The sequence below is a fragment of the Coloeus monedula genome (genome assembly GCF_965178545.1).
Source record: "Coloeus monedula genome assembly, chromosome: 2".
NCBI classification, from domain to species: Eukaryota; Metazoa; Chordata; class Aves; order Passeriformes; family Corvidae; genus Coloeus; species Coloeus monedula.
The window spans coordinates 11649449-11676121 of NC_138782.1; the positions used below are offsets into that span (position 1 = coordinate 11649449).

At 44.7% G+C, this 26673-nt stretch overlaps 2 protein-coding genes across 19 annotated transcripts in view; one reads left to right on the forward strand and one right to left on the reverse strand.

Annotated features, from left to right (window-relative positions):
- Window positions 1-191: 191 nt before the first annotated feature.
- Window positions 192-13232, forward strand: TRMT6 (tRNA methyltransferase 6 non-catalytic subunit). Its single transcript, XM_082302863.1, has 11 exons — window positions 192-314; window positions 1768-1895; window positions 2299-2408; window positions 4577-4668; window positions 4757-4840; window positions 6013-6137; window positions 7390-7754; window positions 7985-8070; window positions 11258-11360; window positions 11441-11527; window positions 12371-13232. The coding sequence occupies exons 1-11, from the start codon at window positions 220-222 to the stop codon at window positions 12542-12544; spliced, it is 1449 nt and encodes a 482-aa protein (XP_082158989.1). The 5' UTR covers window positions 192-219; the 3' UTR covers window positions 12545-13232.
- A 1024-nt stretch (window positions 13233-14256) lies between these two features.
- Window positions 14257-26673, reverse strand: part of CHGB (chromogranin B) — a 53659-nt gene continuing 41242 nt past the window's right edge. For 13 of the 18 annotated variants that reach the window (XM_082301326.1, XM_082301316.1, XM_082301317.1 and 10 more), the window contains 4 exons: window positions 19364-19407; window positions 18185-18278; window positions 15719-17406; window positions 14257-14634 (listed from right to left, as the gene is read on the reverse strand). In XM_082301326.1, the coding sequence (XP_082157452.1) occupies window positions 14551-14634; window positions 15719-17406; window positions 18185-18278; window positions 19364-19407 (1910 nt within the window). In that variant the 3' untranslated portion in view covers window positions 14257-14550. Of the gene's footprint in view, window positions 14635-15718; window positions 17407-18184; window positions 18279-19363; window positions 19408-26456; window positions 26521-26673 lie in introns of all 18 variants that reach the window. The other 5 variants (XM_082301322.1, XM_082301323.1, XM_082301321.1 and 2 more) reach the window with 1 other exon arrangement.

A 26673-nucleotide genomic window follows, 5' to 3' on the forward strand; every position in this document is an offset into this window, starting at 1 on the left:
GCGGGAGGCTGTGCCTTTCTCTCCCTACCACACGCTCGGGGGAAGGCGCAGAGCAGCCCCGCTGAAGCGCCCCGGGGCCGGGCCGCCGATCGCTGCCCTCAGCGGCGCCTCCCGCGCCCCCGGCCCGCGCTGCCGCACTGCGCAGGCGCGGCCGGCGGGGCCCCGCCCGTGCGGGTTCGGCGCCTGCGCGGGGGCGCGGCGCGAGCGGCGGCGGCGGCCATGGAGGGCGGCCCGAGCGCGCGCATCCGTGAGGGCGACTGCGCCGTGCTCAAGCGGGACGAGGTCTTCAAGGCGGTGTCGGTGCTGCGCCGCAGGTGAGGGCCGCGCTGGCGGCTCCCGGTGCCGCTCGGCTCCTCGGCCGAGGTTTGTGCCTTCCGGCCCCGCCAGCCTCGGTGCGGCTGTCGCGGGCCCCGCCGGAGGGAAGGGGGTGCCGGTGCCGGTCCCTGTCCCGCCGGGGTGGCCCGCGGCTGTCCCGCCGTGCCGGGCAGGAACAGCGGCCTCGCGAGGCTCGTGTGACAGTCGACGGGAAATGTTTGAATGTTGCCTCGGTTTCTATGGCAAAACTCCCCTCAAACCCGGGAGATCTGCTGGCTGCGTGTCTCGTAAGAATGTGAAAGGGATTTGAGAGTTTTGCGCTGTCGGTGTCAAACCGCTGCCGAGTGAAGAGGAGCCTGAACAGCGTGGTCGTCGTCGTGCTCAGCTCGCCGTGGCACGCGATTTCTGTGCAGTGTTAACAGGGATCGCTAATTGCCCTCAGCGTGCTCCGCGGTGTTAGTGTGCAGGAAGATGCTGGCACTCAGCTCTGGGTAGCTGCTGCTTTGGAGGGGCTGCCATGAAAGGGCTCCTCTTTCTTTCTCCCAGGCCAACTGGCATAGCAGGAAGGCGCCTGCAGCCCAGCAGGAAATGCTAAAATCACAGCCTGGGCTCTTCCCCTGGCAGCAGACAATTTTGTAGGCCAGTGTGTAGAAGTCGGTGTTGGGTAGTGTGGGCAGACATCTGATTCAGTAGGATGGAGATTAAAGGTACTATGCTGGAATGAGACTTGTTTGAAAATGGTGTAGCTCTGAATTAGTGATGAGTATAATTTGCATAGTTAGTGCTCATATTGGCAAGTTTTGATTTGAATGTGAGTGTGGCATAGATCCTGCTACCTCTTTCATTTACCAGGACTGGTATTTCCATGGATAGCAAGGCAGACTTTGTTGGTCAGCCTGAAAGCTAAAGGCTTTGTGGATCCTGTTTTTTGTGAAGAAAGAAAAGATGCAAACCTGCCTTGGTGCAATCGAAATGAAAGGGATAGTAATTTTTTTTTTTTTAATTAACACTTGTAGGATTACAGGACACACTCTGATGTCTGTTTTCTTCATAGTTTTTTGGAAAACGTTATTTCAGAGGAGCTTTGCAAAGCACAGGTCCATGCTCATCTTTTTGCACTACTCTGAATGACCCAGATTAGATTTAATACACTTACTTGCTCTGTCAAAAATTATACTGCCAAGTGCCATAGCCTTGTTTTATCTGTCAGCTGAAAATTCATTTGAACTGAAAAAAAAAGTTCTTCCTATATGGTGTATTTAAGTTCTTTGTTCTTTTCCTGACCAGTTTAATGTGGGTTTTGTGGTTAATTTCACTATGCCTGTCCTGCTTTTCTTCAGGGATATAGATGAAAATGTCATATATAAAGCTATAGTTTAAACTCAATTATGATGGGTTTCAAGCATACTAAAAATAATGCTTTAAGTATCATTCACTTTTCTGTTATTTCAGAAAAATAACTTTTGAGAAGCAGTGGTTCTACCTGGATAATGCCATTGGCCATATTTATGGAACTACATTTGAAGTAACCAGTGGTGGAAACCTCCAGCCAAAGCAAGAGGTGGAAGAGACTACCACAGGTATCCCAGAGGATCGATAGTTGGAAAAACTATTTCAAATTAATTTGTTTCTTTGATGATACCAAAGAAATTGGGAAAGCTTTCTATGAATCATTTGATAATTTCATGTTACTTATATTCCCTCTGTCATGAAAGTGCATGGTTTGTCTCGATCGGCGGTTTCACGAGTCCTGTAACAAATAAGCTTTTTGATGTGGGAGAAAATTTGAACCTTAGTCTGGGTGATTTTGTTTACATTAAGGTTTACTTCACATACTACATTTCATTGCTTAGGCTGTACTTTGCAAGGCCATGAAAAATGTGTGTTTAACCACGAGAAATCTGCTTTCTGTGACACTAAAATCATGTGTTTCTCCCACTTATTTAGAGGTAGATTTTACAAATCTATATCCTTTTCCTTTAGAAACAAAGGAAGCAGGGACAGATAATCGTAACATAGTTGACGATGGGAAGTCTCAAAAACTGACTCATGATGACATAAAGGCTTTGAAGGACAAGGGTATTAAAGGACAGGTAAAAATAAGGTTTTGGTGTCATTTCTGTGCTACCTTGATGGTTATATTTTAGTTTCCGAAAAAAGGATATTCTTTCTATCTGTGCATAGATTTCAGTGCTTTTTCTTTGTTCTTCTGGTCAAGTCATGTTTTTTGGTTTTACAGAAATGCTCAGGCTGTTTTCAGAGAAAACTTTATGTAAACTTTATGGCAACTTTGTCAGTGGAGAGTAAAGTATAAATTTTCATGGCGTCAGAAGTCATAACAGATAAAAAGTACAGCTCACATAATCACCATTTAGTTTTGCTTGTGTATAAGGTTCAAAATACTATTTCTGTATTACAGAGGCATTAAAATCATGCAATAATTAGACTATCAAAGGTGCAGAAAAGAATTATGGATAAAAAGGAAGTCTTAACAAATAGCATTGTGTAGCAAATGCACCACCAGCGTGCCTGTAGGCAGTACCTGCCAGACAGGGGTGATGCTGGTGCTTTTTCTGTACCTGGAAAGCTGAGAGTATTCCCAAGAGATCACTTCTGGTCTGTTAGAAAAGGCATTGGTATTTAACCCTGCACCTTGTCAAAAGTAAGGGATCTTAAATGCTACTGAAGCATTGCAGCAGTTCTGTTCTGCACATGCTGTCAGGCAAAGTTCTCGCTCGTCTTTACCCTTTGTAATAAAACCAGGAAATTGCTCATGCTTACATCAAGTTCATCTCCTGTTTGCATCTTGCTCTTTGGAGCTGCTCTTTGGAGCAGTTTTTCTGCTTTTGCCTGCTGGGTCCAAGGAGTTTGGAATGGTCCTTCTGTTTCCATGGTTGTGCTGCTGGTTGTGTTATCTCTTGAAGAAGAATGTATTGATCAGGCTGATAACTTTGATGGTTTTTGTTTTCACTATCCATGGCAGAAGATCACTCTGACTTTCCTGTAAGTCCTCAGCATGCCTGTGCCATGCATTTCCTGTGCTTTTATTAACTCTGCTTTCTGCACTGTAACTGAATATTATTTTAAGCTACATTAGCAGCAATAGATATTATTCCTCCCAAAATGTCTGTTAAAATCTGAATTCCTGTTTGTGAATGGCATGTCTTGGTGATGCAGGATACTTCCCAGTTTCCTCAACTGTAAATTTCACTGGAACAAAGAAAACCCTACAAAACAACATAAACAACCCAGACACTGCATTTGATTTATTTCCTAGAATAAAGCAAAAAAGAAAGAGATGCTGTTTCACATCACTAGTAACACATGTTAAGTATTTGAAGGAATAATGCCCTGAAAAGCAGCAATAGGAAATGAGGAGTATTTGCACCACTCTATTTTTTGAGCAGGTTTTTAAAGCCTAGTGGGAGCTGCAGTGTCCAAATTGAAAATATTCCTTTTGTCACTCCTCCCCTCCATGTTTAATAGAACCCCAAATTCTAGCTGTTAAACTACTTGGAACACAGAACCCAAAATAGCAGCATTTGTTCTTGTGTTGCTGGCATGGAAACAAACCCCGAGCAAGGAGAGTTCTGTTGGGTTGGTTTGGTTTTGTTGGAGGTCCTAATGATCCCTCCAGCTGGAATCTGAAAGCATGAGAAAGAGTTGGGTTGGCAAAGGGTGGAGATTAGAACAAGGAGACCAAGAAACCAAAACTGGAATTCTGGGAAACCCTGGGAGCTAGAGAAGGAAAAAGTCAGGTGGAGTATTGTAGGAAATAATAAATGCTAAGGAGTTGGAGAGTGTGCAAGGAGTTGATGCAGGAGTAAAGCACAATTTGTGAGACTGAAAAAATTATTGGAGTGAGGGAGATGTCTGGTGATTAACCAGACCAGCGAGGAGGAACTACATGAAACAGGGAAAAAAGATGCTCTCAGAGATGCTGAAATCAGAGAGGTTTCCCCCTCCCAAAGAGGGAGTTGGAGTAAACTAAATATTACTGAACATTCCAGGATAAGCATTTTCAGTTTCATCATTTTTATGCAAAACTGTATGATTAAATTCCTACACATAGTCAGTGTAGTGCCTCACTTGTCCTGTTGGTTAACAGAAATTGACTTTGCCATTAGTGTCAGGAGAAGTTAATGGTGTACATGCCTCTACTGGAAGAAAATATTTTCAGTGTTTGTTTAAAAAAATACTATATATGAAATGCATGAGAAATAAATGCTGGCCGTAACAAAAACGAATTGTCTCTTCCAAGGAAATAGTTCAACAGTTAATAGAGAACAGCACAACATTCAGAGACAAAACAGAATTTGCTCAAGATAAATACATAAAGAAGAAGAAAAAAAAGTAAGTGAATTTTAAAATGTGAAAAATACTTGGTAATTCCCAAAATTGTTGAGATTAAAATAAGACCATTACTGTGGTTTTTTTACAGATATGAGGCAGTTATTACAATCGTGAAACCATCCACTCGCATCCTTTCAACCATGTATTATGCAAGGGAACCTGGAAAAATTAAGTGAGTTTTCATTTTGTTTCTTTTTTCAAATGATAACAGAAAGATAGTTTAATACTTTTTAAACACCTGCACTATACCAAAGTATACAATATTTACCTTTCTTCTCTTTTTCCTGTGAACACAGGGATTGCACATTAATGAAAGATAATGTGATACAGAAAATGAATCGATATTGCAGCAAACAGGAAAACTCTTTTGCATGCAGCACCAGCTTTTACCATTTCTCTGTCACCACCACCTTGCTTATTACCTATGCAGGCAGAGGTTCTTTACATTTTCAAAGGTATCTCTTTCCTGCTTTGCTCGGTGGCATAACATCTCTGTTTTCTGGCTCAGTAACAAAATAACCTGCCACTTACCAGAAGCAAGAATTGTTGCCTTTAATGTGTCAGGGATTCAAAATCGTCAATCCCAAGTCTCCAGAGTTTAAAAACGTGTGGGTAGCATTGGGGTCAGAGTCAGAGGGGGCCATGACTACAAAGATGTGGCCCGGCTGGATTTTTGCTCGCCTAACTGAAGAGATACATTGTTACAGATGTTAAAGGTGGACCGATACATTTTTTTACCGTAGGAGTTGTAGATCTAAGATGCTGAGATTTAAAATCTTCAAATATACATTATTTAAGGCTTCTCAACCCTTTTTCCTTCTCCTTCCCCATTTCTGTCACCTGGCTTTATTTTACTATTAAGATCAGTTGTAATTTGTGTAGCTATCACTGAATCTCTTCAGTGCATGTGTTGGGTTTTGGTCCTGGGTTGCAGGTGGTGCAGGCTCCAGCAAAACAGGTGAAAATCACAAGGGATTCATTACTGGATCAGGAAATACATCCATACCATTTCTTCTTTACCAAGCTGACATGTCAGAGAGAAAAACAAACAAAAGTTTAGAATAATACTTTCTCTGACTGGCACAGCACAAGATGTCCACTTTGCTGTGTGCATCCTACTGCATATCCTACTTTTGCTTTTCCTGGCTAATTTCTTGTTGGTACCAGTTCTAGTTCTTCATTACCAGATGTTTAATTATTAAAGTTTCTGCATGGGCAAACTTCAGGTGAAGATTCCTGATGCTCTTCCCGAAAATCTCTGGTAATCCAACTTTTTTTGGCAGGCTCCCGAGCTAGTAGGCAGTATCTCTAAGCAAACTTTGATAATTCCCTCTCATCTTCCAGCCACTTGAGATACGACACCCTAGCTCAGATGCTGACTTTGGGAAACATCCACGCTGGCAACAAGATGATTGTCATGGAAACGTGTTCGGGCCTGGTGCTTGGGGCTGTGATGGAGAGAATGGGGGGTGAGTCACACCTTAGTCATGCACACACCAAGGGAAATACACACCTGTGTGACACTGCTAAAAGGCAGGGCTTCAAAACGCTTCCTCAGCTTTGGAAATCTGGTTTTACCACCTCCAGGATTCAAAGGAAGATTTGTTTTTCCACTTGGGAAAGTTGCATTTTGCATCTGTTGGATTTATTTTTCAGAATTTAAAAAAAAACATAAAAAACTAATTGAGAATTAAATTTGATATAGTTGTTTATATCATTAATTTGGATTAAATTGGTAGCCTTGTATGTAGATCTGTTTTAGTTCCTCTCTTAGCATAATGACATTGAGTTCAGAAAAAGCTCTAAGGAGCTTGTATGTAGATTTTTTCCAGACACCTGGAAGTCCAGGCAAGTGAATGGCAAAGAACAGGAATAGTGCCAGTGGAATTCAGACAGCACTGGAATGTTGCCATTCGTCTTGTTCCCTGTGCCGGATTTAATGTGTGCTCTGCAAAATGTATATTTTGAAAGTATATGACATTTCCTTGAGCATATTCTAGGAGAAGTTTGACTCCTGGTTTGTTTTTCAAACTCAGTTAAGCAGTTTTATTATTCTAAGACACCAGGCAGAGGTGACAATTACATTCCAGAAGCCTGGAAAGGTAGGAAGTGGGATGTGATGTGCACACAGATGTGCTGTCTGTCATCTGGGAAGCACACAGGCAGTGCTGCTACAGATTGGTTTTGTTTCAGCAACTTTTGGCCATAGGGCTACTTTTTGAAGTAAATAAGATGTAATTTCAGTGTAACTATTGAAAAGTTATTTTTAGTGTGTTTAATGTCTCACAGCTCTTCCTTTAGAGCCTGGATGTTAAAGACATTCTTTGCCTAATAAAGCTCTTTAAATTAACCTTCAGGTTTTATCCAGGCACATCCATAAATAACTAATGGAAGCTGTAGAAATTTTGTCTTCTAATTATTAATTAAATTAGCTTTTCTAGCATTTTGTCACTGCTTATATGTTCTGAGCTAATCCTAAATATGTGCTTAGTACACAAATTTTCCATGAGTTACCTTGTCCTTTTGAGTTTCAGTAACTGTTGTCCTTTCAATAAAGGTTTTCCAACTTGAAGCATATTTCCACAGCTTGTTAATTTGATGGTTGGATTAATAGCAGGCAGTTTACTTCCCTGTTCTTAAATGGACCCTTCATTTAAGCACTTTAGAAAGGACTTTAATATTCTGCCTTTCCAATGTGTTTTGATTCTTTCCCTCCCACAGGCTATGGCTCCATCATTCAGATGTACCCAGGAGGAGGACCTGTTAGAGCTGCCACCAGTTGTTTTGGGTTTCCCAAACCTTTCTTTGATAATCTTCATGAATTTCCTCTCAGCAAAGTGCAGAGTCTCCTGTCTGGGACATTCACTACGGAGACTCTGCCTGCAGACCCTGAGGAGAATGCACTGGGGGAAGAGGAAAGCAATGGATTGACTGAGGAGAAGCAGACTTCCCTCCAGGAAACAGAGGAGGAACCTGCTCCTGAAGCAGCTATGGAGATCAATCCAACCGAAGAGCAAGACGCCATGGACGTTAATGCTGAAGATGGAGAATTTAAAGAGAACAAAGAAAAAGAAAATAAAGAAAATGTAAGAATATTTATTGTGGCTGTTCAAGTTCCACAATGTCTGTGGACATAAAATTCTGCTGTCTGATTCAGCCCTGCTGAAATGCAGCTTAGTCAGGTGTTAAAGTGGAACTCTGCAAGTTGTCTTTTGTCTTACATGAAGATGCAGAAAATGAAAATGCAGTCCAGGCAATAATGATTCGATAAATAATTACCAGTTAAAGTGCCAACTGTTTGTTTTGTTGTTCAAAGGTTCGGGAAAAGCAAATAAAACAGTGGGAGAGAAGGAAAAAGCTGCAGGAAGCTGCTGCTTTGCTGAGAGAGAAGAATGCTGATGGGTGAGTCTGGTTAGAGTTGTCATAGTTTGGGAATGTCATAGTTTGGGAAATATTCCCCAGTTTTGTGCTCCCACTGAAACACCCCAGACCATGGGGACCATGGGTGCCCCAGAGAACTTGGGGCACAAGAGGCAAAGATCAGGGGTTGAGATAAGAACAATTCACTGGAAACAGCAGAGAGATAAGAAACAAAAAGGAACACCAATAGGGCACAAGACAGCAAGCAGAACAAGTGTGTCTTGGTCTTGGTTAGTCCTTACCTGGTTGAGATTTTTTTCTTTTATGTAAATGGCTTGAAATGATTTAAAAGTCAACTAAATATAAGCAAATATTAAAAATAAAAAAATCTATCCAAAGAAAAACAGAATCCAGGTAGAATCTAATACAAAATGACTGTCAAAAAAATCAAAGGATTGTAATTGACAAAGTAGAACCTGAGGTTTTAAGTTCATTAAAGTGGAACTAAATTTGTTGTTCTGGGGTTTTGTATTGGCTGGTTTGTTTTTAGAAATTATTTTCTTTTTTACACAGGAAAAAACCACATAACTTTATTTTGCCTGCTTTAGCCAGGTTCAGTTATTCCTGAGGAACAATTTAGCACAAAGATTTAAGGTCATAAATTTAAAACAAATACAATCAATATATTCCTAGAAATTGAGCGCCACAACAGTGTAAGAGCATTTAGTGGGTGTGACTTTTTCACTGTGTTCTTAGCAAATGCTGAAGTGATTCAAGTTAACCAAGTAACAGTAATTTAGTTAATTTAGTAACATTCATATTTGGTTTTTTCTCCCACGAATAAGTTTTACTGCACATTTACTGGTTATTTTAAAATGCTTGTATATCATTTGGGGGGTTTATTACTATGAAATGTTTTAACTAATGCTCATTCAGATACCTCATCTAGCATATTTAAGTGTCAGAATTTATAAACATGCAGAACCAGGTCATTCTGTGTTCTGTGAAGCAGTAAAATGTTCAAGGAGGTTTGTAAAAGGCTCTGCACGTCTGTGGCAGTGCCTGTGGCTGGGACCACTGGGCTGCCTGAATAATGGCAGTGTTTGGGTCCGGTTTCACTGCTGTTTCCTGCACCTTCACTGTAATTAATGTCTCTGCATGATCTGGCAAAGGGAAATTAATATTTGTTGTTTCCTTTCGTGTAAAATAGTACATTCAGTTGTTGATTGAGTTCAAGGAAGCCTGTTTTGTATTTGTCTCTTTGTTTATTTGTTTTCAATCACTTTTATCCTCCTTTTGTCCTCTCTAATGCATGAAAGCTGTAACAATGACATTCCTGAAGGGATGAATGATTCCTTGCTTTAGGAAGGCTCCAGCATGATGGGGATAAAGAGAATTTATGGTGCCTGAGTGCACCGTCCCAGATGGCTCAGCCCTGATCCCCTTTCTTCAGTCATCTGCCTTTTATAGCCACTGCTCCTTGAGATCAGGAACCACAGGGTAACATAAAAACCTTGGCAGGGAATAAAGAAATGCTTCAAATTATCGACTCTACCTGAGTAGATGCAGGCAGGGAAAGTAAGGGTTTGGTTTTGTTTTACAGGAGAGAAACAGGGAAAGGATAGGGAAAAAGCTGGTTAACATTGGAGGTGGGGAGAAAGACTGGGACTTACTGGCAGAGTAAAGAAAAGCTGTTCATTAGGTGAAGGTGGGTACCAACTTCAGGAGAATTCTTGGGATCCTGATTTTAACAGTATTTATTACTGAGTGTAGAAGATACCATTTCAGTAAAATTTCTATCTTTTCTGCTGTTGTGTGGTAAAACATTGTATTGGATCTGTTTGTTCGATTCCTTTTATGAGAGTTGAGGTCTGATATTAGGCCACTGAGGGGAAAAAGGAAGATACTCATTGGGTATTTGGTATTCTTTTAAGAAGACTTTAAAGATAGGCTATTCCATTTTCCAGACACTGTGGAAGCAGAAATTGGTTCATAGACACTCCATGTGTTCAGAATTAGACCACCTCCCTCCCTCTGCCCTTCCCTGTCCTTCCTCTGCCTCTTCCTGCTCCCCCCTCAGCCACTGCATCAGTTTTGTGCCTGGCCAGGCTCCCTGCTGGCAGCAATCTGTGCCGCCATATGAAAGGGCAGCGTTTGATTTTTCCCAGTCTCTCAGCCCTCACTTCCCTTCCTGTAGCCTGGCAGAGCCCCTGGCAGTGCCAGTGCAGCATTCCAAGCCTTCCAAGGCACTGGATGAGTCTTTCCTTTATGGCCTGCTTGGTTCATTGTGGAGCACCATTCTTTTGAGGTTTGCATTTGAAGCAAATGGCCTGCAAGGCCATGGCTGGCAAACAGCCAAAGTGGGAGCAACTGAAAAAGAATTATCTCACCTCCTTATCTCCGTTGTATTTACAAAATTGAACATCAATTTTTACCTCCCTTTTGTCAGGAAGTTTAACTCTGCTCCAGTGCTGCACATTCCCCTGGAGAACAAATGTTAATTGATGGGGCATCTCAGTAGTCTCTGTACACTGGAGAAGGAGTTTAATTAGCCCGTTCTTTCTGCACAAGCACAGCTTATTAACTAATTACCAACCATTTCTTGCAATCTAGTTCAGCAGTGATTGTTTTGGATTAAAACTGGAGATAGCTGTAGAGAATCTCAACCATCTGTAGATCCAAGTCATCCTGTGATGTTAAAATGAGGATGGAGAATAGAATATGAAGCCTTTAGGTTGTCAAGGATGTAAGTTTCTTTTTAAAAGATTTCTAGTCATGCCTACTAAGGATTTGTTCTCTCTTGAAATATTCTTTTATATAAAACTATTTAATGAAGACTACTCAGTCTAAAGAGTCACGGCTCAGGTTACATTCTAAGCAACACTTGGCAGTCACAAAACTTAAATTGCATTTGGAAAATGGTCTTGGGGCAGAGCAAGCAACATAAAATTTCCTACTTTGTAAGAGTTATTGTGGAGCCCAACACAGCTGAAGTGAGTGCTCTTGCAATGCATTTAATGTTCTGCACTTTGGGGAGCAATGCTTCAGCCTCTTAATTACGCCCGTAGGAAGTAATGATTTGTTTTTATATTTGGGGAGTTGGCAGAGCAATGAAGACATGCTGATGAGACACTTCTGTAATTGATTGCTGTGCTAAGGAGGAGGAAATGTCACTTGATGAGTAAGTTTCGGGAGCAGAAAACTAATGCACATGAAACTTCTTTTGCAGCTTAATTGTAGCCAGCAAGTTTCATCCCACACCCTTGTTACTTTCTTTGTTGGAATTTGTTGCTCCCTCGAGGCCTTTTGTTGTCTACTGCCAGTACAAAGAGGTAAATGAAGATGTTACTTCAGCTGTTCAGTTCAAGTGCGATCCATTCCGCTTTGTAACCTCCTCTTTGGTTTTTCTAAGCCATTATTAGACTGTTACACCAAGCTGAGAGAAAGAGGTGGAGTCATCAACCTGAAGCTGTCTGAAACCTGGCTACGGAACTACCAGGTAAGGACGGCAGTAAGGGGCTGCCAAAACCATGGGAATGCTGGGGAGCAAAACATTCCCTGAAAATATGGGGGTTTGGCTGAAACAGTGTATAAGCTCAGGCATTTGCTCTACCCCAGAGCACTGGGCATTCTGAAGAGCTTTAATGCTTCATTGTAGCAATTTCAAATGGAAAGACTTTACTTTCTTACATTTCATTAAACATTTGCTGAAATATTTGTAGCAAAGTGACAGGGTGTTAGTAATTCCTAGATGTGCACACAAGGTGGGCCTGGCCAGGGGTCCTGTGTCCAGCTGCAGTGAGAACAGCACTGCGGTGTCCTGGACACAGGGAAAACCTCTGAGACTGCAAATGGCAGGGCAAGGAGGAAGCACAGCTGAAGGGAAAGTCCTTACAAAAGGTGTAATGTGGCTGAAAGGGATGGCTCAGTGCTGTGTCTGACCCTAAGGGTGGCTGCAGAAAGGTGCTAGGGACAGAACTGGAAATCACAGAATTCCTCCAGGCTGGTTTGTGCAGCAGCTGTGGTTTCTTGCAGAGTACCTCACTTCTGAGCACACAGTGGCACTTCTGTGTGCTCAAACCTTGGCTTTACAATCTTGCTGGCAATACCATGAAGCAGTAACCAGTGAGGCAGCAGCCTGTAGTATTACGGGTTTCTACAGCTGGATTCTTCAAAGATAAATACACTTCCCAAATGCCTGTTTGTTGTTGTGGCTGGGGAAAAAATGTACAGCCTATCCTGTAAACTGAAATTACACACATGATGTGCACACACACAGAGTGGATTTCTACAGGTGCTGGTTCTGGGGTGTGTTTTGTTGTTGTTGTTTATTTTTTTAAAGGTTTTACCAGATCGCAGCCACCCAAAGCTGACCATGAGTGGAGGTGGAGGGTACCTCCTGTCTGGCATCACTGTTGTCTTGGATAAGGGCAAATCTGATTGCAGTAACTCAGAAGCACTGAAGATGGAGGAGCCATCATCTAAAAGATGCAAACTTCAAGACCTTCCTTGTTAACATTTGAAGAACTGACTTGTGGTTTAGATCTCAGGAGTTTTAGTGAAATAACAAGTCCTTTCTGTGCTGTTGACAGCACAGGGCTGTGCCTATCATGCATCTGTCAGAGAAAGCAGCAAAACTGCAGGGGAGGGAGGACTGGCCTGCTCCTTAGCAGTTCACATCATCTGAATGTCAAGGAAAACCCTTGGGAGCAAACATCCCACTGAACTCATAGGAACTTCAAGAAGGAGAGAAGATCAAGAGAAGACAAAGCCTCAGTGCAGGCATTCTGTTTGTTTGTTGCCAAATCTGAAGATGAGGTAGTTTTTTAAAAGATTTGAGTCAGGATCAACACATCCAACTTAGCTTTCCATTATTGCAGAAAGGCATCAGAGGATTCTCCTCAGGATCTGCTCCCACTTGGGACACAGAACTCGGCTCTGTTCAGTAATTTAAGAAAAGAGAATGAACAGCAAAAATCATACACTTTTTTTTTTTTCCAAAGGAACAATAAAAAGAGAAAACTAATAATAAACATGACCTCATGCTTACAGCATGACTCTGTGTTTTCCTGAAATATATACAGAAGAGAAAGTGCATGTTCTTAAATTAAAATACTAAATATTTAAACAGAATGTCACTATTAGTATTGTCTGTCATTTTCCTGAGAGCTGCTGTATGTTTTTAAGACATTACTATTTGGAAAACTGCTGTATGTATATATATTTATTCTACTGTTGAATCTTTCAGATGTCCGGCTTTTTTTATTAATTTTTTTTAACTTTGCATTTGCCATTTCAATTAAACTATAGGGTATTTTCCCTAAAGAGATTTATCTTCTTTTTCTTACTTTTCCCTCTTTTTGGAAATAAAAAGGTCCAGCATAGGCTTTAGGAGGACAATACTCTGCTGGCTGCACCCCATTACATCCCCAGTGGGAGCTCATAGGGCCAGGAGGGCTTAGGTTCCATTCTGGAACTCCCTCATCCATGTCTGGACTGACTGGATGGAACCTGGAGCTTTGGGATCAAGTGCTGAGACTTGATAAAGCTGTAGAATTCTGTATTTTGAGAAGAGTAATGCTCAAAACAGGGCCTGTATTTCATGTAAAGAAGCAGCTGAAGCTTTCTGTTGGCAGAACAGGTACACTGCAGGTTTTATCTGCCTCTGCTTTCTGTAAACCTCCCAGTGTTGTTTTTCTACTTTTTGGGAAGTTTCTCTTCTCTTTTATTCTCCTCCTTATGTGAAAAACCCATAAAAGGAGAGGATGTAGATTTCACCATCTCTGCATTCCAGACAGCTGCTTACCCTAGATACTGTGACAATAAAAACAATAACATGGGAAAAGCATTTGCATAATAGATCAGCTTGAGAAATAAACAATGTTGGAACACCGGGGGAGTTAATTTGTTTCAAAGCTAATCTGGCTGCATTTCACCAGCAGTGACACTCATGGTCTCAACACTGAATCCCAGTTTTCCAGTGTGCCATAATCCTTGTAAAGTGCAGTGAAAACCAGTAAGGAAATGAGAAATTAATCATTACTGAGATTTCAAATGCCTTCTTCCCTCTCACACGCTCATGCAAACTGGTGAACAAAATGCACAGATGGGCTCCTTGTAACTTCTAAAGGATATTATTGGTGGAGTGCCACTGTTCTGTGCACAATCGACCCACCTGCTCCAGCTCACTCTGAGATAACCCCATCAGCCACATGAACAAGGAGAAGGTTTGGTCCAAGATCAATGGTTTTTATTATTGCAAACTCAGACAAATATATTCCTGAAGAACACTAACACAATTATCTCCAAAAGCATATTAAAAATACCTGCCCACATGAAAGGTTGTATTACTAAAATTCATGCCATTCAGGTCTTGGGAGCATAACAGCAAATTAAAGACACTTTCAGCTGTGTAAATCACTACACGAGAGTGGACAGGGAATAGAATTTCCTGGGTTTAGGACAAACAACAATCCAGTGGCAGTGAATTTACCACAAAACACAGGTATTGCGAGGACACCTTCAGCCTCTCCTGAGGCTGTTAATCTTCTCTGCTATTTTCTGCAGCTCCAGATCCATGGTGGCCAAGTTTTCCAGCTCCTTTTCCTGTGAAAACATAGAGAGCGTTTTACACATCATTAACACTGGCAAATGTTTTGTTCCATGGAAAGGAGAGGAAGGGCCATTTCTAAGGCAGATTCTGTCCCGCCACTTCCCGGTCCCTGAGCAGAGGGGTGTTAACAGCAGTGCAGCTCATTCTTCGGGAGATTGGTGCAATTCCCTGCTTTGGACTGAACTGAGGCTGGGGAAAGCATGTAATTCTGAGAGCTGGCCCTAATTACAGCCTCATTACACCATTACCCAGTGGCGGCCTCCTGCCGTGTCACAGCTGCAGGTGCTGTCCCTGGGAGGTCCCCCAGCAAGCACAGTGTGCAGCAAGGGCACAGCTCCACAGCCACAGGGAGCAGGAGAAGCTTTATGCAGCCAATTCTTTACTATGACGACTTGTTAACACCAATTAACATCTGTATTAATCAGTGTCCAGCCTCCACTGCTGCCAACACAGCTCTGTGCGATGCACAGATACAGTGCCACACTCGAGGAAGATCTATCTGGCTGATGGGATCTAACTGATGGATGTTTTCCAGGATACCAGAGCAGAACAAGAAGTCCAACAAAAAAAGAGGATTCACTATGCGTGAATTACACACACGAATTGGGCTGACAGGTGCAAGGCAGGTTCTGCTCTGCAATTCCAGCTGGGAAGTCCATGGACAGCTGATTTCACTCTAAACACCCAACTCACTTTCCAGCTTTGTATTTTAAACAACCCGACAGACCCAGTGGTGCTCGTCAGCTCCCCCTCTGCTCCTGCTGCAATGGCACCTTAGTTTTGTCCGTCTGTAGAGCCTCGAGGGAGAGGCAGGGCCCAAAGAGGAATAAAATCTTTCCCTTCCTGTCTTGCAGCAGACAGGAGCTGTCTTTATCCCATAAACTGTGCCCTTGGGTAGTTCACCAAACTTAAAAGTTGTGCTGCTCGAAGAAAGCAGATTTTTAAATCACTGAAGATCTACTCTCAAAATGTGACTTAATCTTGTTTGTGTTCCTCCATGCAGTTTCCCAGCTACCTTGGGAACAGATTTGGAAGTGTGCTTCCCCCAGCTTTCCAGAGAAACTGCTGTACACATACCTCCTCTTCCATCAGGGGCCTCTGGCTTAGACTCCTGTCATTCCCAGCTATGTGACGTTTCTTCAGGTCTTCTCCAGAGCTGTACAGCTCTGGGAATTCAGCAGACTTCTTCCTGTAGTTCAGAAGTTGTGCAAGTTGATCCATCTTGTTGTACTGCCTTTCCACATTGTATCTGTTTGTTTTGCCAGGATTCCTCTTCTCGGTGCGCCTGTGGTTCAGAGCACTCTGGATTTGCTTTTCTGACCACCACTCATAGTCATTGTACTCAGGGAAAAGGCTCTTCTCACTCAGGGCGGGCCTGCCTTCCTCCCTGCCCTCCAGAAGCTGCTCCCCTGCACTGTCCCTTTTGTCCAAGTGCCGGCTTTTCCACCACAGCAGTGGGTAGAAAGGCCTGTAGGATGCTGCAGTTCTCTTCTCTTTCTCTGCAGGGAGATGGCCTCTGTACTCCTCCCTCTCTGCATATCTTTCCTCCTCTTCATTTTCCAGCTGGTCACTGCTGTGATGCTTCTTCTCCACCTCCTCCTCCTCCTCCAGGCTGTCTTCAGTGCTGTAGTGCCTCCTGGCCTGCCCCTTGCGCTCTCGAGCGTAAGCCTTCTGTGACCCTTCCTCTTCCTTGTTCCATAAGTGGGATCTCCCTCCGGCACGCCGCTGCTTCTCCTTGCTGAGGTACCTGTCCAGCTCCTCCTCATTGCCATCGGCAAGGTGTGTCCTCCCCTCAGAATGGTGTGATCCGTCCTGGTGTCTCCTCTCCTCACGCCACTTCTCACTGCTTTCCTCGCTGTGGTGGTGCCTCTTGTTTTCCTCTTCCCTGCTCTCCTGGCTCTGCTGCCAGCTGTCCCTGTGCTCCTCACTGCCCTGCTCTGCAGGCCTCTCCTCCTGCAGCTCCTGCGGCCCGCGCCGCCCAGGATAGCCACCCTTCTCCTCAGACTCTTCCTGATGTTTCTGACGGTGCTTCCACTGCTCCCAGAGATTGGCCTCCCCTGGGTGTGATCCCCCAGCTGGCTCCCCCCTCTCACCCTCATGGCCTCTCTTCTCTTCATAGGAGTCACCCGCTCTGTGCTTCCCATGATAACCTTGGGATTTGTAGGGTTCCTTTTCCTCCTCTCTTTCTTCACTCTCCTCAGATTCTTCACGCTCCTGCTGGTGGGAGAAACCACGTTCCTGAGACTCATGGAGGTATTTCTCACTCCTTTCTTCCTCTCCCTCTTCACCTCCCCGAATTTGTTTGTAAGGGCTCTGCATTCCCTCCTCCAGGTGCCAGTGGCCCCTAGGGCTCCGATCATTCCCACCATGGAACTCCTCCACACTCACGCTGTCCGAGTGCGACTTCTTCTTGAGAACAGCAGTCTCTACATCTTCACAACACTTGCCCTCTTTGCTTTCCTCTTCCCTGTGGTAATTCCTTTCCTCCTCTCTCCCAGTTTCCTGATAGTGCTTTTTCATTTCTGTGTGAAGTGTCTCATCCTGAGCAGGCATTTGGTGTCCAGCTTCCTCTTCCTTGCTTTTACCTTCCTCATGAGCAAGTTTCTCCTCATCACCTCCTTCCATGTACTTTTTAGATTCCTCTTCTGCCTGCCTTTGTTCTTTCTCCATGCTCCCAGTAGGATGTTTTTCAGTCTCTGCTGGGTCTTTGGGATGCCTCACTTCAGGTTGGTTGTTTTCGCTTCTCTCTCTGTCATTTTTATCACCTACAGTAACAAAAGCAGCATCATGGAGTGATCCAACCCTCCACCAAGGTGTTATTTCAAAGAGATAACTGGCTTCCCACAGTACCAAGGAAATTTGGACAGAATTGATTTCTTAATTCTGTTTTTAAAATCAGTAATTTGCTACTATTTTGTATGCTTGCCTGGAAAAGGATTAACTAACTAATTAACTCCACTTAATTAGGCATTTTACAAGTTCCCCTGGAATTTCCAGAATAATTTTCCTTCTTTGGCTTTTTTGTGATCACATTTTTAGTACCGAATTAAGCTAGCTCTCATTCCCATTAAAAATCAATGGGATCTGGAGTTGTGTTCAGTTCTTTGAATGTCAGGCCCTACCCATCACAGATGTTTGTTCACAATAAAAACAGAACCATCTATTCCAAGCTACTCAAGGGGTTTTTAACAAATTTTAGAAGTTCTAAATTGACTGAAAAAAAAAAAATTAAAGAAATCTCATGCTTTGCAAAGTTATGCTTCATCTTCTCAGGCTACCTAAAGAGTTTGTCAAGTCCTCTCAGACCCTCCAGGTGGTTCAAGGAGAGAGCCACAAGTGTCAGCCAAGAATCCCTGACAATTCCCAGGTCAGGCTGTTTGTTCTTTGAGCGAGACAGACTGAACAGAAGGAAACCAGAGTTCTGGCACTGAAATTTGGAGGCACCAGTTTCACACAGGCTGAAGTAACAGTTCACCAGCTCCAACACCAGAGAGAAACCATGCACCAAATTCCTTCCCTAAGTTCAGATAATGTTGCACTTACTTTTCTTCAGGATTTCTTTGCATTCAGGATTAATGGGGGGTGCATTTGGCTTAGACAGAGCATTAGACAGAACCTCCACTATGCACCGGGTTACCTGGAAGAGACAGAAGAGGAGAAAAAACCCTCATGGCAAAAATGGAAACTTTACTTCTGACCCAGCTGGTAGAAAAGCCTGTTTGAGATTAGAGTTCAGGCTACTATTGATGAGTTTTGAGTAATTCTGTGCATTTGAGCTTTGCTCCTCACTCCCATACCAGCAGGAAGAGAACAGACATAAGGTCTTTTTATCTCCCCTTTTGTTTGCAGAGGCTCCTTTTGTACCTTTTAAAATATTAAATACCCTACTCAGTACAAAGGAGAGTCAAACAACAAGTGATAACACACCCTATAAAATAAACAAACACAACACACATTTAAAGGATGAGGATTATCCTGTAGGATCTGTCCAAATGAGGATGGACTGCCAATAAACTAAAACACCTCTGTATCCTCTGTAAGGGATTCACCCCACGCCTTTTCACATGTGTGTGCTCCAAGTCCTGTCTCGTTTTTAGCACTGAACATTGAACTGGATTGTCTGGAAGCAGAGAAAATGGACTGATTTAGGGAAGTCACACAATGTGCTCTAATTCTAAGCACTACCAAAGTAGCTCCTCTGTATAAAATGATTTGCAAGTGCTGAAGTTGTTGGTGTGGACAAGTCCTCTGCTTGCTGGGGGTACAAGAGCCCCAGGTTCTCTGTGGGGATAACTGGGAGGAGACAATGGAACATTTATAGAGCCATTTGTCTTTTAACTATTTCTGGTTATTATCAGGTGTTTAATAATCTAAACGATCACAGGACCAACCAGTGCAGGGGGTCTGGTGTCAGCTTAAAGGGTCTGGGAGCAGCTGATGGCCTTTATTGAATCACACAGGGTAAGATCGCTTTCCAAAGCAGGAGAGGAAGGACTACATTAGAAAGTCTGTTACACAGTTGGTAACTGAAGGTATTTCATCTTTCTCCAAAGCTGTCACCTCACTGTTTACAGTACAATAACATGTACTGTGTAATATTTCATAACCCTTTTCAAGCAGCTGTACAATGCAGAGTTTCACAAGTTTAAAGAGTTTAAAGACAAAACATGGAGATCACATCACTGATACTTTCTGAGGTTGGTTTGACAAGCAGCTACTCACCATTTCTTCAGTACGGTCTTTTTCCACTGGAACTGCACTGGCACCTGGAAGAAAAACCAATTCTTAGAGACTCTTTAATACAGGCACCCCTGACAGGAGTCCTCAGACAAATAGGTCTGATGAGACAGCTTGAGTTTTGGGTTGGCCAGTCAACTAAACCAGGCACATTCCACATCAAATCTTTCTTTATCTGGATGGAAAAGCCATGTAAAATTGAGGCATAGCAACCCTTGTGGCACTAAAATAATACACACCAAGAGTAATCCCACCCACAAAAAATGCAACACCAAAGCAAGCCACGCTTAAATTCCAAAATGGAACCTTACTTCTAATTGGTAAGTAAGGTACTAAGTAACTACTTACGTAGTTGCACCTGTTTGATGGTAAAAAAAAATAAATCAAACCCAACAAGCAAAGCCTGTTTGCACCCCGAGGATCTTTCGGCTTCTTGAAGAAGCTCTACGTGCACCCCCTGCCAACAGCAGACCATTCTTCAAGACTTTAAAGCAGCTACGGTCCCAATCCTACTGGAGAAATCCTGTCTCACTTGAAGGCAGCTGCTAGAAGGATGGAGAGAGTCAGAAGGGACAGGAAAATTTCCATTCACTGAGTGGTCCATAATCATTCCAAGAAATAAGCAAAACCCCCTCAAGTCTCGGTGGAAAACTACTCTGGAAGGGAGCAGTACAACCCATCCCTCTCTCTCTGTCCTGAGGACACTTGGGATAACTCACACCTCCTTACACCAGTTCTGTTGTACCTGGGCCAAGGAATTTGCTTTTGGAAAGAAGCTACTGCCAATAAAACCTCCGTGCTGCCTTATTTTGCCATCACTGCTGCAGTATCTCCAGCTGGTTAATGAGCTTGGCTGCTGTGTGTTATTAATAAACTGTGTCAGTTCCCATCCACCTGGAGCTTTCCAGGAGGGAGGTTAAGCACCTCTGCCAGCCACACAAGAGTGTGTGGAAGCAGGGCCTGTTGTATCCTGGCTTTGCAGGCCTCCCACACGGTGCAGGATCACAGCACACAAACACACAGCTTGGAGCGCAGCTCTGAAGTCCTTACAGGGGTCAGGAGAGCCCTAAATACAACCATGACCTCTCTCTGGCTGGGTCAGTGAGAGACCTCCTGAAACAGGTGAACACACAGCACATCATGGAGATAAAGGAGGCCAGTTTTACCTTTCAACATCAGGAGAATGAGCACTGCCCCAAGGAAGACAGGAGCACTTAGCCTTGCACTATTTAAAGCAACACAACCTTTATTCTCTGTGCTGGCAGAGGAAGCAGACATCCCCTGGAGCACTGACTCAGAGTATAATAGCTGAACATCACACAATAATAACTCCTGATATTTCTGTGGACTCCCCCAAACACATACATAGGGATGTGCTTTTCCAACCCCCATCCCTTCCCTGCATATACAAGTGCCATCAGAGAAGGGAACCCACGCAAGGATAGCACAGAAGGGATTCCCCTAAAATAGCACTGCATCCCTCCCCCAGCATTCCCCCAGTGCCAGGTGGTGTGTGAGGGGAGATGGTGCTGCACAGAGCCAACCTTCTCCCCCATCTCTGGCGTTCAGTGCTGACTGAGGCAGGCTCTGAGTTCCTTTACTAACCCAGTATGCAAATAATTATCACACTGCTGCAGCCCACCCTGCTGCATGCATGGAGGAGAAGGATGCACATAATGGGGGCAGGAGACAAAGCCCCTTCCACTAAAAAAAGTGTTACCCATAAAAAGACATTCTCTCAGTCCCACAGGTGTTGGGGATGCTGCTCCCAGTCACCACTCACATGTAAACACAGGTAGGAGCCCCTTCACTGCCTCTTCTTGGCGAGGCTCCTCTCTTCCTCCAGCCCCTGAGAAAACCTGACGGGGACCAGGGCAAACATCTGATTTTGTCCTTTTAGTGACGCAGCCACAGCACCTCTCCTGTGAGTGACACCAGACAGAGCAGACAAACTCCTGGACTTTTTTTGCTACTTCAGGCCACCCCCTGAGTGCTGTCAGTGGCACAGGAAGACAAAGTCAGGTTGTACCCACTGCCTTTGCTGTGTCACTCAAAAGCTCACAAGATCTTGGTTAACAGTGAAAGCCAACGTGCACAAAGAGGGAGCATCACAACAATGTCAGGAGAACCAAATGGCATTGGACATATGTCATATTAACCCGTCTGCAGAAACAGAATGAGCCTCCAATCCACGCCAGAGCCTGAAATAACACACTGAGGCAGCTGCTCTGCCAGGGCTGAGCCAGGAAGGCAGTGGGGAGCCAGCAATGCCCCACTTTACCCAGGTGCTGGCAGTGCCAGCCCATGCCAGCCGGCAAGAGCTCCCTTGGGGCCACCTGCCACCTGAAGGTGCTGGCCAACACGGCTGCCTCCCTCTCTACATGTGCTCAGGAGGGGTGAAGCCATCACCCTGACAGGGACAGCAGGGTCAGGCAGCAGGGCACCAAGCCATGGGCTTGCAGGAACACAGCAGACGGGACCACTGCGGGGTTCCAGAGCAGAGCAAAGTCAGAGCACGTGCCAGTATGGAAACCTTGCACCTGAGCACACAGCAAGAAACAAACCACAGCCCCACAAAGTAAAGCTAAGCCCTGGGTCTGCCTTACCCTCCCGAATCAAGTCTGCCCAGGCAGTTACAGTCAGACTATTACAATTTTGCCTAAGTGCTGAGAGTTGATGAATATAATGAAAAATGATGATAAATTCAGGACAATTTCACATGGTTTTTGCTTGCATCTCCAAGATTAGAACAGATCTTCGGGTGGGTCCCTGATGAAATCCCCACATGGCTTTGTTTCATCAGTGCAGATGACTCAGTGCAGTGTCATTCCTCATCAAAATGTCATAGAGTCCTCCTAGGCAGGATCACTGAAATTTTGGCATATTGATTTGCAGAAGGACTAGAAATCTCTTGAAGTTAATGTTTGACCAATTCAACATTTGAAAGCACGACAGCCACAAAGGATGTAAAGTACCTGATCTGTTTGATGGCATAAACAGGAGAGAATACTTGGTAATAAATCCCTATAGAATCTATGGTATAAGTGTGGTGAGCTTCTCTGTGTTGGGGTCTCTCCCCCCCATATTCCACCCTCTCTCTTTGATTTCAATAAAGGCACTTGAAGGCAGTCGACTTCCTCACAGTGTCTGTACAAGTCCCAGAAGTGTGGAGACTTCTAACAGACCTAAAGCCAAAACACTCAACCCAGAATGACACCGACTCTTTCAAGCAATGATGTAAGTACGCATAAAACACTATAGAGCCAAACCATCACCTCTTTCTATTGTGCTTAAGGTTCATTTCACTGTGGGGTCTGAGTATTTAATGCCGCGTGCAAAAAAAAAAAAAAAAAAATCCTGTTAATTAAAGCTGCAGAGCCGCTACTTTGCCATCACCTCCCAGCATCCAGCACCGGCTGGCAAAAACCCAGCGGCACCCTCGTAACGAAACGGCACCGAGAAGTCTTTGTGCAAAGATGCCGTACTGGGATAAAAATACAGGCGGAGCGGCCGGGGAGCCCTCGCCCAGCGCCATCCCCGCGCCCCTGCCCCACCGCCCCGTCCCGAGGGGCGACCCCGGGCTGCGGGTCCCCGGAGCGAGCCCCTCCATCCCTCCACCGCTCCCCGCTGGGGCCGCTCCCCGCCTTTCCCGGCGGGATGTGCCCGCGCCCCGCTCACCTGCCAGGGCGGCGGCCGCCAGGAGGGCGAGCAGCGCCCGCGGCCCCATGCTCGGCTCTGCCTGGCTCGGCTCGGCTGCGCTCGCTCGGCGGCTCCGGCGCGGTTTAAAAGGGGAGTGGGGGCGGAGGAGACGGGCGGGGGGCCCCGCCGGGAGCTGCGTCACTGCGAGCCCCCGGGGGCGGTGCTGCCGCCGCGCCCCCGTCCTCGTCCTCCACCCGCTCGGCCCCGGCCGCCCCCTCCCTTCCAGAGCAGGGCAACTTTCTCACAGGCTGGGCAAGCCGAGCTCATCTTCCCTTCCTTGGCAACTACCGCAGCCGTCCCTCCCGCCCCCCGCCTAATACTTCCAAGACCCCTGTACATCCCCCCGCCTCGCCGTGCCTCGGAGAAGGGGGAAAACGGGGCTTCCCTGCCTTTTTCTCCAGCTCAGAGGATGCGGTATCATCCTAAGGTCTTTCCCACCGTCAGAGGATGCCGAGCCTCTACCTACAGGGAGGAGGTGCGGTAACCCATCCCTCTTAAACAGCTTCCACAAGAAACCACCGCCGCCGCGCTTCCACATCCCTTTCCGATCAAAGCCTCTTCAGGTGCTGCTGCAGCCTTTTCTTCCTGCAAGGTTTTTGTCCCTTCCCCTCCCCTCCTTGCTTCGTCCTCTCACAGCCTCCCCCCACAACAAACCCAGACCCAGAGAACGACTGGGAAGTGATCCCGGTACTTATGTCACCTGGTGAGGGAATGACATGCAGTATTCCCCAAGAGTTCTACCAGGGAAATCACTGCTCTCAGCAACCATCTCCACAGGCAAACCTCTTATTTACTGTGATGATGCTCTGGGGAGCCAGAGGAAGCCTACAGAGATCAAGTTTTACATCGTTTCCTTTAACAGCCCCCGCTGTCCCAATTAGTCCTTAGTGGAATAAAAAGCTTAAATGACAAGTTAAAACGAGGTCTCCATAGAGGAAGTATGAATGCTCCACCCAGCTCCTTTCAGAGCCAGGCAAAGACCTGAACTCCTTTTGGTTTTCATTAACCCTCAGAGGATCATCTCCAATTTTATGTGCGTTTTCAGTTTTCTTTTTTGTTTGTCCTCAGAGCCAAGCACATGGCCCTCTAATTGCCAGTGCTCCTGGAGGACAATGGATCTATACATCAAGTTGGCAGCTCCCTCTGTTACCATTCTATTGTCCATTAACAATGCCAGGCTGCTACAACCATACAGCCTTTAAACACAGAAAACAGGACACAAGCACAGCGCTCCAGTCGAACTCATGAGCAGCTTCGTCGGTGCATAAAGGAAGCAGGAATTCCAGCTCCGTTTGAAGCCTGTTTCAGGAGACAGCCTGGAAGAGGCAAAGCCAGACACTTTGCTCACCTTGCGTTGAGTTTACAATTTCTGCAAAATAACAGAACCCAGTCACCCGGGCACCACGGAAGGTAAATCATGTGCAACATCTCCCAATCCCCCCTCCTGCATGCTGCTCCTGTACTGCCTATGCCAGCCCCATCTCCACAGGCAGATGCTTCTTTGCCGATCTCCAGCCTTGGCTTTGGGAAGTCAAGAACCCAATTCTAAACTGAAAGATTTCCCTGTCTCCAAGGTCCCCCTGTCTGTGTGAGGACTCAGCCTGGCCTCAACCTCCTCAGCTGCTCATTAGAAAGAATTTTTAGTGAAACATTTGCCTTTTATGTGTTCTCTGCTTCTGCAGGCATGTATGTTTTGCCATCAGTTACATCAGGGTCTACTTGGGAGCACCTTTACACCTTCAGATTTGATCGGATTCCAGGTTACAAGGATTTGCAAGTGTTGCAGGAGATCCGTGACAGGAGTAGGGATGGAACTGGCTGGAACATATCCAATTCTGTCTTCAGGATAGGATTCCAAAACAGGATTGCACAGACTTTTCTGCCAGCACTGGAAAACCAGAGCATCCAAGCATCTTGCCCACAGTTGATTAAGTTAGCCTCTGTTCTCAAAGCAATGTCACTTCACATGGACTTTCACAGCCAGGTATCAGCTGGAATGAGTTTCTCTGCAGATCAGGAGAGAGCTGTGAGTACACTAAATCAGGATTACTGCAGGCAAAGGCACATTTCACTTGATCAGCTGTGAGTGGCACACCCCAACCTCCTTTCTCAGATGTGTCAGTACTCTGATTGCAGTGACATACCCGCCTCACAATGTTGTGACAATCTATTGCTCTATGAATAAACAGTATTTATCCTGTGGGATTCTCTCAAATACAAACGCTTTTAAAAAATCACACATTTGGCTCATGCTAGAAGCTGGAACTTCAAAGGATGACAAGCAAATTTCTGTGCCTGAGCTTCTTCTAAATTGAGAGGAGACTGCATGAGGAATATGAGGACTGCTCTGCTAATTAGATGGGCTAGTGGGGATTATCTTCATTTGTGGACGCCAATTAGCTTTCATGGCATTAAAATACTGCAGCCCATTTCATGAACAAACTCACCTCTTTCATTCAGAAGCTGCTAAGAGGATGGGTCTGGAGAAAGACAATTGCACCTAAGGGCCACCATCTATCCAGTTTCACTGACTTTCAGAAACCTTGTCATACACAGTGCTCACTGCAGCCTAAGGGATAATGGAGCTGCACAGCTGATACATTTTTGGGTCATTCTTCCACAAAAGTGAAACACGACTGTCACCACCTGTGGCCTTAGCACTGAGCTGCAGCTGAGAGACAGAGGAGCTGTGAAGAGACCCTGTGTGGTACAGATGGGTGATTTCTGAAGCATGGGCAAATATCTTTTTTTCTTTTCTGTATTTATAAAGCACCCCACACTGTGGGGTTTTGTTCATGCCACGCGCTCTTAGGCAGTGCAGAAACAGCTGCTAGAAACTGACTTCTAGTCTTTAGTGTCAAAGACTTTCTTCATAAAAATCTGAAGAATTTACAGGGTATTTTTGTTTGTGAACCTTAAAAGTTCAGTCCAACTCTTCTTGAATTGTCTTTCTCAGTCTTCTTTTTAAAAAAAAGCAGATTTTGTTCACTTGTAACCCTCTTCTCTTCCATGCAGGACCCTTCTAGCTCCTGTTTTTCAGTGATGTATCCGTTCCACAGAAATGAGGACAAATATTATATGGCCAAACTGAAAAGAGGTTTTGAAATATGCCTACAAGGCATAACTGTTAAGTGATACGAAAAATACACGCACAGACTCTGTTGTGGTCTTTGGAAAAAGCCCTGTGCTACCTGATATAAATCCTCAGGGCTTCTGGATACACTCACAGGCTACAGAATGGAAGAGAAGAAACCACCAAACCCAAAACAAAGCCAAAGCCGAAACAAAGGCAAGAGAGGGAAGATCAAGTATAAATACAACCATTTCTTCAACATCCCAGGTTTTCCATAGAATTTTCCCACATGCTGCTGACACATACCTCTCTTCCTCCCAGCCATCCTTCTCTCAGTTTGTTAGCTCAGATGGCAGAAAACTAGATTACGCTGCAATACAAAAAAAAGTTTAAAATACATAATAAATAAATAAATAGCATACTTAGGGGCCTGGGGCACAAAGGACAATTCTTCCACACTGCATTCAGCATGAAGTGCCACTTCCTAGGTCCTTCCCTAGTAGTGACTCGCTGGCATTGTTTG